General features: G+C 40.6%; 2 protein-coding genes across 2 annotated transcripts in view; both read left to right on the top strand.

Annotated features, from left to right (window-relative positions):
* LOC138049818 (dnaJ homolog subfamily C member 10-like) overlaps nt 1-6,042 on the top strand; it is a 17,412-nt gene extending 11,370 nt beyond the window's left edge. The window contains exons 17-22 of the mRNA XM_068896266.1: nt 248-403; nt 1,684-1,817; nt 2,441-2,639; nt 3,049-3,180; nt 4,718-4,867; nt 5,739-6,042. Coding sequence (XP_068752367.1) covers nt 248-403; nt 1,684-1,817; nt 2,441-2,639; nt 3,049-3,180; nt 4,718-4,867; nt 5,739-5,774 — 807 coding nt within the window. The 3' untranslated portion in view covers nt 5,775-6,042. The remainder of the gene's footprint in view (nt 1-247; nt 404-1,683; nt 1,818-2,440; nt 2,640-3,048; nt 3,181-4,717; nt 4,868-5,738) is intronic.
* A 3,293-nt stretch (nt 6,043-9,335) lies between these two features.
* Nucleotides 9,336-11,339, top strand: LOC138049817 (glycogenin-1-like). Its single transcript, XM_068896265.1, has 2 exons — nt 9,336-9,539; nt 9,764-11,339. The coding sequence occupies exon 2, from the start codon at nt 10,043-10,045 to the stop codon at nt 11,216-11,218; it is 1,176 nt and encodes a 391-aa protein (XP_068752366.1). The 5' UTR covers nt 9,336-9,539; nt 9,764-10,042; the 3' UTR covers nt 11,219-11,339.
* Nucleotides 11,340-12,500: the final 1,161 nt, after the last annotated feature.

Below are 12,500 nucleotides of genomic sequence, written 5' to 3'. Positions count from 1 at the left end.
CAAGCACAACAAGTTTCCAGAGTTCTAAGTGGGGAAAGGACCACAGCTCAGAATACATAAACATTGTGGAGACTTGAAATGCTGTTAAATTTTCAACAATACAGAATCAAAACTCATTTTATTCTTGTTGTAAAACTGGACACCGCTTGTTTTTTGGACAAAGTATAGTGCTCCACTGTTTGAAAATGGCATTTAATAAGAAAAGCTGTCTTGCAAATCAAAACTATTTTTCTTGTTTTTGTTCCAGAATACACTTAACCCTACTGTTGTACAGTTGACACCCGAAACATTCCAATCCCTTGTGGCAGAGAGAAAGTCGGGTGAAACGTGGCTGGTTGATTTCTTTGCGCCTTGGTGTGGTCCCTGTAATGAACTGACTCCTGAATGGAACAAACTGGCTAAGGTACTGAATTCCGGCATGACTATTCCGAGGGTGGGGGGTTGAGGAGTGATTAGGACTGGGTTAGGGTTACAGTCGGGTGCCTCGAAAACGAAGACCCGAAGACCCTTAAGACTTAAGGACGGTGCCTACTAATTCAAAGGTATTTTTGCGCGGTTTACTGAATATGCGGGAAAAGCATATCTTAACAAGTATTATTGAAATCGAAAAAGAAAATTGGGGGTAGCCTCGCTTTTTTCGAAGATAATTAATCAACAACATTTGTAAAAAGCTCTAAAATACAAAGCAATGTATGGGGTTCTTTGCCAAATTGAAGCTTAATTAACTCTGAAAAATGCGTGGTTACCCCCATTTTTCTTTTTGGATACCACGAGCACTTGCTAAGTTCTGCTTTCTCCGCATAGTTTTGTACCGCGCAAAAATATCCCTGTATGAATAAGCACCGCCCATAGGAAATCCGAGTATCTCGAGATGCGCAGAATGTATGCGCAATAACAATAGTAGTCACCGTCCTTAAAGACCTTAAGACCCCGTAAACTCGAAAGCTCGGAAACGAATAAAGTACCCCAAAACCTTCAATTTGGCTAACCCCAGGCCTAAAAACTAACGTTAGGCCTAGTTATGCCTAGGGTTAGCCAAATTGAGGGTTTTGGGGAAATATATATATTCGTTTCCGAGTTTTCGAGTTCTCGGGGTCGTAGGGTCTTCGTTTTCGAGACACCCGTTACAGTCAACTCGCCGCTAACGGACACTTTCGTAAGCGGACAGCTCAACTTACAGACACGTTTTTAAATTCCCCATTTTATCTTCCAGTCAAACTCTGTATTTACACATTCCCGTAAGCAGACACTCTATCGTAAACGGACGCGGACACTTTTGAAAATTAAATATGGATTTTTCTTTTGTTTATGCTTTCTCTTAAGCAGACACCCCATGTATAATAATTGACTGGCAATGAAATTTGTCTTTAATTTGCAATTCAAAGACAACTGTGACATTTGACAGAGCATCAGAATACAGGGGTCGGTTTTGTCACATATCTCCGTTTGTCCGCAGGAAAGCAAGCTGTGCGTTCGTTTGACATGAACAAGAGTCCAACATGTATTTGTAGTGTCACGTTATGGGAATAATTATCCTAAGCGGAAAGCTCTAGCTCTACTAACGGACGCTTTTTCCAATTCCCGATGGTGTCCGCTTACGAGGCTCCTGCCTGCGACCCGCGACCCGCGATACGTTCCTTTCAGATTCTCACTCCATGGTTATCTTTCTATTTGCGTCCGTAGCAAATGAAGGACGACGCTGGTGTTGGTTCAGTTGACTGTCAAAAGTTTCGACGGTTCTGCCAGGAGCAAGGAGTTAATTCCTATCCTACAATCCGTTTGTACCCTCACAATAGCCAGGGAGGGTATCGCTATGTGTGAGTACGCGAAAATGCTACAATCCTGGTCGAAAGTCGTTGGGACACCTCTCTAATGTAGAAGAATTTTACGTTGTTTGCATTAAAGCAATGACCTGTGCTGCAGTAAGCTCTTAAACAAGACACTCCCTCCTCTATTTCGGAAATCGATGTTAATCTCCATTGAGCGATCTGTTGTAAGAGGATTGGGGGGGGGAGGGGAGGGGAGGTGAGAAGTAAGGGGAGAGGACTTGGCACGAAAGATGACCCATCTTTTTTACTATTGAGTCTGTTTAAAACTCAAAGGGCCAGTAATTTCTTTGAAACCTAACTTAGAGGGAGGTTTTCAATAATCATTTTTGCCTCCGGAACTTTGTAAAACTAAGTTGCTTTGAATAGGAAAAGGCTTGCCTCCTCGTTAATTTTATTAAACAATGAACTTATGTGTTTGTTTAGTCCAGGATAAGACCCTTTGAAAGGTCAGAAAAAAGGCAGAAATTTTTTGAGATACATTGTCACAGCACAATCTCTGTGAAACCCTATATTCTACTTGAGAGTTGAGAATCTTCCTTCTGATTTTGTTGTGAACCGCTCCCCGGTTTTGTTGAGAAACTTATCATGGCGTTATTTATGTGATATTTTAGGAGTCACCGTGGATGGCGTGATGTCCATTCTTTGTACAGCTGGGCCTTTCAACACCTTCCTTCAATGGTCACGCAGTTCAGTTACAATTCATTTCTTGAAAATGTTCTGGGCAGTGAAGATGCTTGGATTATCGATTTCTTCGCTCCTTGGTGCGGGCACTGTATTCAGTTTGCTCCTGACTTCGAAAAAGCAGCAAAGGTGAGGGATTCTCGATTTCGTGCAACGACTTTCTAAAAGAAACTATGGCGCTGCGTTGGTAAGGAAGTGAAAACGAGAAGTGGGTTAATCAACTGAGTTGATTGGACGAATTGGGAGCAAAAATTCGTCCTGCGTTTGTATAGAGATGGTCAATAAATGCGTTGTGTACATCAGTTCCAGGCGAAACATCTTGAGAAATGCGTCTTCCAAGACTCATAAAGACGGACAATTCTTTTTTTAGACTCATAATGCGACAGAGCCTTTGGTTAAACGTAACGTCTTTTGATTGTTTTGGTGATATCTAAGTTCTTGACCATTCGGGTGGGGTCCACTAAAAATTACTTTCCATTGGCGTTACTTGTTTTGTTTTAAATCAGCTTTAAGCGTCGCTAGTTTTCATTTGTTGCAGTTGTTAGACGGGCGTGTCAAAGCAGGAAAAGTTGATTGTGAACAGGATTACCATCTATGTTCTGAAGCCAATGTGCGAGCTTACCCCACTGTAAGGTTGTATCTTGGTTCACCGGGAAAAGGAATGACTCAGGTAAGCCTGTGCAAACTCAGAATGGCATTGCTTATTACCATCTCCATACTTCGAGAAAGTAGCAAAGGTAGCAAATTTGGTGTTTATATTTGAGACTATCGTATCCACATAAACTGGCGCAGCAGTTTGGACGAGGGTGAATTGGCCCTTAGCTTCTGATCGCGCGCTTTTCGATAACAAATCGGGTTAAGGACGGTGTCTACTATTGTTATTGCGCATCTCGAGATACTCGGGTTTCCTATCGGTGATGCTCACTAATACAGGGATATTTTGCGCGGTTTAAAACTATCCGGATAAAGTAGATCTTAGTAAGTACCCATGGTATCCCAAAAGAAAACTGGGGCTAACCATGCAAATTTGATTAAGCTTCAATTTGAGAAAGAACGCCATACATTGCTTTCTATTTTAAACTTTTTACAAACATTATTCATGAATTATCTTGGAAAAATGCGTGGTTACCCCCAGTTTTCTTTTTGGATTTCAATGACACTTGTCAAGATCTACATTTCCTTCATAATCATAAACCGGGGCAAAAATACCTTTGAATTAGTAGGCACCGTCCTTAAACAGCAACGAAAAACCCAAATGTGGAGATCATGTACGAAGCCTTAGATGACTCCACTTTTAAATCAATCGGTCATATAAAACCCATTTAGTAATGCTTTCCTTGGGTGTCGTTCATTCACTACTTTCCCATTCCCATAATGCAATACGGTTTGGGGGTTCTTTGCATAAAGACAATACGATTCATTTACTCTTGGGACTGTATCATGCTTCATTGAACTGGATATCAATTGTTTTAATGCAAATAATCCCCCCCTCCTCCAACGCAAAAATGAACTGTATTAAGGGATTGTGAAAATAGCGAATTATGCTTTTTAAGGCGGTTTTAACTTTCTGAAGTACTTGACTGAAAGGCGTAAGTGTGATAGCGTATAGATGAGAGACACCTTTTAGGTTTCCTTCCAGGGGTCCTGTTGATTATAGTGTAAACTTGGTTCTTAATTTTTTAGTCCGTAATGCTTCAGACAAGGCAGTTTTTTCTCAATTCTTACACGCTAACATCGGATGAACTGTTCGACGAAGGGAGGAGAAGCTTTCCAGGATACCCAGCTTTCTTTAACGACCCCTAACCCCACTCGAGTGCAATTTTCTATTTGCACTAAGTTATGGAACAGTTTGCCTTCTCATGTGCGTCTTTCAAGTGATTCTAGTGACTTCAGAAGTAAATTGCAGGATTGCAGTTTTTTAGAACGTGTCTTATAGTGTACAATCGTAGCTTTTAACTGCTTTTAGAACGAGTTTTAGAGTTTTCCAAGTCACGTTTTTAGTGTGTGGCATTTTATTGTTTTTAGAATTGAATTGTATTATATGGCTGTAATTATTATAGATTTTATTTATACACGTTCGTATTTTGAACGAGTTTTATAGCTCTTTGACGTAACGTGTTAAAATAAATGATTGATTGATTTATTGATTCTTCAATTATTGAGAAGTTCTTAAATGAGTTTGTCTGGGTTTCAATTTTTTTTCTCAGCCAGTAAATGGACACATGAACATCGAAAGCCAAGACCCACAGCAAATTCATAACTTAGCAGTAAAAGCATTAGAAGACTACAGAGCGGATTTAGAAGAGGAGAATCAGGGGACCAGAACACACAAGAAAGGAAAAACAAAAGGCAAAAAGGTAAGAAGACAAACAAAAAACACCCGCTGTGCTTATCACTTATTAATTCTAGCAGTCTTGGGAACTGAGTGGACGCAGCGGAAGACCTTAGACAGCAATGACCAGAACCAGGTTGCTGACCAGCGGTTTTCGTTAAAACAATGGTTTGCTGGGGGTGCTCAGTCTCGCGGGCTCAGAAAACCTGGTTGTGGTCATTGTTTTTATTTAAGGTGTTTCGGACGCAGCTCGACGAAATTGAGCCCAAATCATGTGTAAGGCGCCCCCCTTCCCCCCCCCCCCCCCCACTTTTGTTTCACGGCCCATTTATGATCCGCGGGCACAACTTTACAGCCAGATTGAGTAAGTTGGGGGCCGATTTTGATGGGACAGGAAAACCGGAGTACCCAGAGGAAAAATCCTGCAGTGTAATTTTTTTGTGTTTCAATCATACAGTTGTTTTTGTTTTAGATATTGAACGACATCTTTCAATTTAACACCTCCCTGGGGCCGGTGGCTTGAATCCTGGTTAGCGCTATCCGTTGGTTAAGAGGTTCCAAAACCTGTAGGTTTCCATGGTGTTTAACGCTGGTTGGTGCTAACCATTCTTCGAGCAACCCGGGCCAGGTGTCAAGTCCCAACTGAATACAACAAAATGACGAATTTACTTTAATTCCGTCAAGTCTGATATTAGTTTCGCCTTATTGATTTCCTATGGAAAGGTAGAAGTGATCCCCTTATTGTCTGTTATATTTCGGCTCCGCTCACAAGCTCACCCCACTTGGTAACCATCCCCAACCCGCAACCCCCAACTCCACCACCCCACCCTGCTTAGGAACCATGGCTCATGCAAACGAATTAATGATGTACTTTTTGTTTCCTTTCGTTCAACTAGAAAAACAAGGGCAAACCAGACCACGATGAATTCTAGAGGACATCAAACCCGGTTTGAAAGTAGAGTCTCTCTACACCTCAGGCGAAGGGATGTTCTTGTCCCGTGTGGGGCACGTGAAGCCCTCGATAGCTATTCAACAGTAGCCAATGTTGTGCTTCGGTTGGCTGTTGTAGCATCCACTCAAGCCATTGCCACGGGCTTGGTTAGTTTTGCAGAATGGAGCGAAAGTTTGTACTTCGTTAAATTTTACTTACTGTACTTGGCAGTAACAACAAACATTAAAAAGGTTTTAAAATTGTTGTAATGGTGTTCTTTGTGGATTGTATACCCCGTAAATGAATTCGTGGACTGGATTTTCTCACTAAATTTTTCCACGTGATCTCATTTTCTTGTTTGGGTAGCTTGCCTTTCCCAAAAAGAAAGCGAATTAACTAATGGCCCATTTCGGAGTTCATGTCTGCCTCCTCTTCAAAGCGAGTCTAAGTGCGAAGTTTTTGTGATGGTAATTAGTTCTAGTTTACATATGAATGAAAACAATTTTTCATAACTAAACCTTCGCAATTAGACTCGCTTTGAAGAGGAGGCAGACATGAACCCGGAAATGGGCTATTGCATGGCTTCATTTCAACGAAACAACGACGCAGCAGAAGCATGCATGGTGATTCAATTTGTCACGTGATCACTTGGCTTTTTTTCTGATTGTCCAGTGGCGGCAAGCCTGAAAAGGATGGCGGGTATTTGAAGTCTAAATGGTTTTACTCGTCACGTGTCAGCTGTCACACGTCACTTGTCAGCTGTTACCCGTCACCCATGGTTTTATCTTTCTTATTGCGCCTAAAGGTTCAATGGTGTCTGCTTTGCTGTCCACTGGAATAATTCGATTGGAACAAGTAAATGTCATTATTAAAGGGTGTGCGGATCGTTAGTGAGGAAGTGTCCTGTCGAGTTCTGTGACTGTTGTGGTGACGATGGTCTGCGGCGTTCGTCAAAATGGTCTTTAGGTCGTCGTTTTTTCTCCAGCACTGTATTGTTTTTGGCAACATAGTTAATAATAATAATAATAATAATAATAATAATAACTTTATTTCTATAGCGCTTTTATCCTATGTTTAAGGCGCTTTACAATCATATAAACAACATTAATAAATATTTGCAAATTTACAAAAATACCCTATTATATTTACAATGATTAAAAAAGGAAAAATTAAAACAAAAGCAATATATGCAAATCTATAGAAACAATTATCTGTTATTACTAAATTTAATAAACAAGTACATCTTAAGTGATCTCTTTAAACTCGAGAGGGTGTTAGACTTCCGAATTTCATAGGGTATAGAGGGGACTGGTTTTGAAGCTCGGCAAACATCAAAGGAGCAAACAAAGATGCCAAGATTTGGGTTGGAAAGTCACGACCGGGCACAATATTTTGTTTTGCGTTCATACGCTATGCATGAATTACGTAACCAACACGTTTCTATTGTTTTGTTCCTCAGTACGGAGTAAACAACTATTGTGTTTTGTGCACGGTCAAGGCCGAAAAAGAGAACAAAAACCTACAACGAAGAAATTTGCCGGGTTTCATAACTATTCCCTTCTATTAGCTATGGTGGCAACGATTGCATGGCGCTATGTAAATAATGTCTTTGGAATTTCAGTCTATGTATATGAGTCATATGTCTTGTTGCGCCTGTAGAGTGGAATGTAGATTGTCCATAAATCATGTAGTTGCAACTGCCCTGAATAGCTACAATAGGTGTAGAAGACATGATAAACACAGAAGACATGATAAAGGTAAAATGCTTTTGTGCATGGGGATGTAAATCATACCGTACGCTCTTAAGATTAAAAAAATTGTCAATAAGAGGTGCACTGTCCATACCGTCAAACTCCTATACAACATAACTAAAGATTGAAACTGTCTCATTGTTTCTAACAAGGTGTCCTCAAGAGAGGATAATCCTCTCTTGGTGTCGTACATTAATATGACACTGTCGTTGATTATCCTAGATTAGTATAACTCAACTAGTGGACTAATGCAAATCCTGCATTTTGATTGGCTACGCTACTGGAGGATAATAGTCCTCGAGTAGCGAAAAGCGTGACGCTTTCTTTCATTTAATTCCCAATTAAATATTTCTTTAAGTTGCATTTGCTAACTTTATTATTGCCTTTTCTGTCCGACTAGTTGGGTGATACTAAAACAACTAGACCCTTCGCCCTCAAGGGCCACGGGTCAATAGCCCATTCGGCGTCGTGTCATGGGCTATTGACCCGTAGCCCTTGCGGGCGAAGGGTCTAATTGTTAAATGGTTCTTATGATTAGTTTTTTTTCTATTTTAATAGCCTAATTCACATTGATCAGCAAAAGCAGCCGCAAAAACCGCTAGTTGATGCAGAGCGCATGCACGAGTAGGCTCGATTACCAGCCGCCGTTTCGGGAAATGAGCCAGCACTCACTCCCGAAATCACGGCTGGACGGGTGAGGTGAGCCATTGGACAAGCAGAAACTGGTTGGTGCTAGGTTTGTTCAAATGGTAAGCAAAAACTCCCGAATGGGAAATTTAGTTGGAATTGACGTGTACCATTTACAAAATCCGTTCAAGTTTACTGAGAGAGTCTGGAGGGAGGCAAAATCATGGGAGTATGCAAATGGTAAAAACGTTTTCCGATTGGAAATTCCGTTTGGGAATTTTGGACTACTTTTCAAGAAATCCCGTTTTCTCCGGAAATTTTCCGTTTGGGAATTACCATTTACATTCCAACCAGAATTTCCGGATTTTTGTGGTAAATGATAAACAACCATTGTTAATCTCCACCAATCAGAAACTCGCCTGCACAAATCGGTCTGGCATAATTTGGCTCGAAGGTATTCTTAGTCCTGTTCCAGGACTCCCTCTTACCCCGCCCTGAAAATGGGCCTGGACCCTGCCGGTTCGAGGCTTACAGTGCTTTTAAGGTAGGAAACATCCAAGATTTCGACAACGAAAAGTGTTCGAGAAGCTGGAGAAAAAGGATTGTGTCGTTTTCTAAAGCCTGAATTCGGGAACTTCACTGATTTTTCAGTTGGCGCCAAGGTCAAAATACGGTTTTTCAAATCCATTGCTACTGCAATTTTCTCCTCAGATCTCGCTAATGTAAGAGCAAGTAAAATTCCTCCTCATTTGAAATTACTGCTGAGTTTATTGGTGGCAAAACGAGGGGGCCGATGAGGTCAACCGAGAGCTGAAGCGGCCGAAGATTCTGTTGATGATTCGCCGGTTGAATTCAAACTCACATTGATCATTTAACCACAAACGCAAGCTCGTATCATCTGGAAACTTCGCACAGACGTTTTAGGCATTGTTATGTAATTATTGTTTTGTTAAAATCAATGTTTTGGGATTTCTAATGCTATTTCACCGCTAATAATATACAGGAAAAAAATTATGCAATCTGATTGGCTGAGAGAAGTGCAGGTTGCAGAAAAGTGGTAATTGAATGCAAAAAAAGAAATAAAGCAAGCATTCTGATTGGTCAATGAACAGAGAAGTTCGCAGATAGCCAATCAAATCCGAGCTCTGGATGGCGCAAGTTGAATTGACAAAATGGCGGACAGATTTGGCGAGAACGCGAGGGTAGCAATGTTTTCATTAAAAGTTTGAAGGAAACTGCAAAACAAAGACTACAAAGGAAGGCATAAACAACTGGATAATGAAAGCTTTGAACTTGTCGCCCTCAACAAAATTGTCGGAAGGATTTTTAAGCTATAGTTCTAAGAAAGACGAACAAGACTACGAGCCGGCTGACAGTCTTCGTGTAATGTGAGGGTCAAAACATTTTTCATGTATATTATTAATAAGTAATCACATGATTTTTCTCGTACAATTTGGAATAAATAAGCACACGTAAATTTTTTCAAAGACGACCAAAATTGCACGAGCCCGTAATTTACTCGTGCTTATTTATTCCAAATTGCACCTGAAATCATGTGATTACCTATACAAATATCAACTTCGCGTAAATTATATTTGAATTTTCGTCACAGACACAACTTATCGCTCACTCGTCGCAGCTGTCTCTTCTCGGGGAGGATACCCAATATGCACGAGGCTATGGAAAACCTGGAGATAAGCCTGGAGACGAGTTTGTAGCCTGTGCATGCGCACTGCGTCGACTAGCGATTTTTGGACCCGATTTTTTGCGGCCTCTGCCAAGCTTAGCAAAATTAAGGAGGAAGATTTGCTGAAATGCGGAGAGGGTCTTCAATGAGTAATTTACCTTCGGGGCTTCTAATCGAGTGATCATTTGCCTGTTCTCGTTCAAAATGGAGGGGAGTCACCCACAAAAGACAGAAAAGGGATCGCGTCGAGCAGTTTGCTTTCTAGCTTTTGTTCCAACAACGATTTTCTTGATAATGCTTGTTGTATGGAGACCACTCTTGCTGCCATATTTTTTCAGATACGTCAGGTTGATTGTTTCAGAAGTTGCAAGTGATCACCAGAGATTCTTAGACAACGAGGTACAATTGGCCTCGAAAGAATGGCGATTGTACCAGTTGGAGACTAAATATGGCCAGCTGTGGTGCAAGGAAAACGTCGAAACAAGAAGCGATGTAACATGGCTTACAGTGGTGGTAAACGATGCATTTATTGTACCAACTTTGGTATTAGGTCACTCTATACGCACATTTTCATGTCAAAAGAAGATGATTGCATTTATTTCTGAGGATCTTAGCAAGGGCTCAGTGAAAGCTCTCCAGGTTGTTGGCTGGGAAACTCGCTTAGTGGAAGAAATGGACTGCAACTGGCTGGATGACAAAATTGGTGGCGATCGAAACAGTGGTGTTTTCGGAAAGCCTCGTGGAAAAAGAATAAGAGGAACGCATACACGTTTCCATGCATGGAATTACACAGAATTTTCCAAGATCATTTATGTTGATGCAGATGTTATGTTAATGAGTAATATTGACGAGTTATTTGACATTCCTGATGACTTCGGGGCAACGCCTTGTGCTAGACCGGGTGCAATCGATCCTTGCTTCAATGCAGGGCTTATGGTGTTTCGACCGGATAGCAACCATTACAACCAAATTATGGAAACCTGGTTTGAAACCACCAAAAGAGATACTTGCATTCATGACCAAGACTTGCTAACCATATATTTTGTTGATGCTGGTAACTGGAAAGCCTTACCCTATTCATACAATGTCAGAATTTCTCTTTTTCGTCCCATGAAGACTTTTCATTTTGCATGCTGCCGACCTCCCAAACCATGGTCAGCCATTTGCCGCCCAAGCAGAAAAGAGGCAGAAGATTTTGACGGGCCAATCACAGATGTGGACCAGATGGGACTACTTTTCTGGAAGAATTTCTATGAACTTTTGGAAAAATACAAGTTAGAACTGTGGTGGAAATCAACACAGCTTTTCAGGCCACAGCAAGAATTTGGGAACATGCTTTTTGCTGAATGCTGGAGGCAAATACGTGCAGCAAAATACTAGAGCTGTTCGCATTTTAGCAGATGCTAAACCCCTCTCAGATAAAATAAGGTTGACAAAGCTAAACAACCAACATGGCAAATTAAGTGATAGCCTTGTTTATTTAAATAAAAAGAGATCCACTGCACTTGACCCCTGCTTGATCCCTTTAGATTCTCTCTGACCACATTAGTGAGTGTTGGCATCAAATTTTGCAAGAAGAAATTCGTAATGTTGCAGTTACAAAGACAATTTTAGCAATTTAGAGAAGCCTGAAAAATTCAGGACTTCAATGGGGTTTGAACCTGTGACCTTGCGATGCTCCAACCAACTGAGCTATGAAGTCACTGATGTTTGGAGCTGGTCACTTGTGGGTTCAAATGTTCCCTGATGAATGAATCAATGAACATAATGATATATGAAATGAATCATATATTGAACTGTGGATGTGACATCAACTGAGCTATGATCCTGCCAAATGACCAGCTCCCTAACGTCAGCAGCTTCATAGCTCAGTTGGTTGGAGTATTGCACCGGTATCGCGAGGTTACTGGTTCAAACCCCATTGAAGTCCTGAATTATTCAGGCTTCTCTACACGATCGCTAAAAGTGGGTTCATAACTGCAAGGATCATAGCTTCACTTGATTTCATATCCGCAGTTTAATATATGATTCATTTCATACATCATTACATTCAGTGTTTTTACAGTTGCACACTAGCTTTCTTGTTGTTATTAATGCTATTTGTTGATTTTTTTGTGAAAAAAAAAGCATCTTATGTGGACAGCATTTGCAATCTTGTTATCAAAGGAAAACCAGTTTGCTTTATTTGTTGATGAAGTGAAAATAATTTTGTACATATTAAATAAATATGATGAAGGCTCTGACCTCCATAAATACCTATATTATAGAGTTTAAAGTTGTACTACGACCATAAGAAAGCTTTGTCTTTCCTTTGGGTTTCTAAACTACGATAAGTAGACACTAACTCACCCAAGTTTTAAGTTCTGATTTTAAAAAGACACTTGTTTATTTTAGCTGGAATTTTCTTATTTATTGGTCCGCCATTACTAACTTGAGAGAGCTGGGTCGAGGAGAAAATGATGTCAAACACTCACTAGTTTAAGAATGCAATGCGTGTGTACGCGACCTAACTAATATGCAGCATGGGAGTTTCGGGCTTTCAGACTTTTCAACCCGTGTTTTGCATATGTAATAAATTGCGTTTACACGCTGAGATTTTAAGCTAGTGAGTAAATGATGTCATTTTCTCTAGATCTAACCCTCTGAGGTCCAATCGGCCAGT

The sequence above is a fragment of the Montipora capricornis genome, chromosome 5, assembly GCF_036669925.1.
Source record: "Montipora capricornis isolate CH-2021 chromosome 5, ASM3666992v2, whole genome shotgun sequence".
Lineage (NCBI taxonomy): Eukaryota > Metazoa > Cnidaria > Anthozoa > Scleractinia > Acroporidae > Montipora > Montipora capricornis.
The sequence above is the reverse complement of the archived record's forward strand: the minus strand, read 5'-3'. Positions and strand labels throughout refer to the sequence as shown.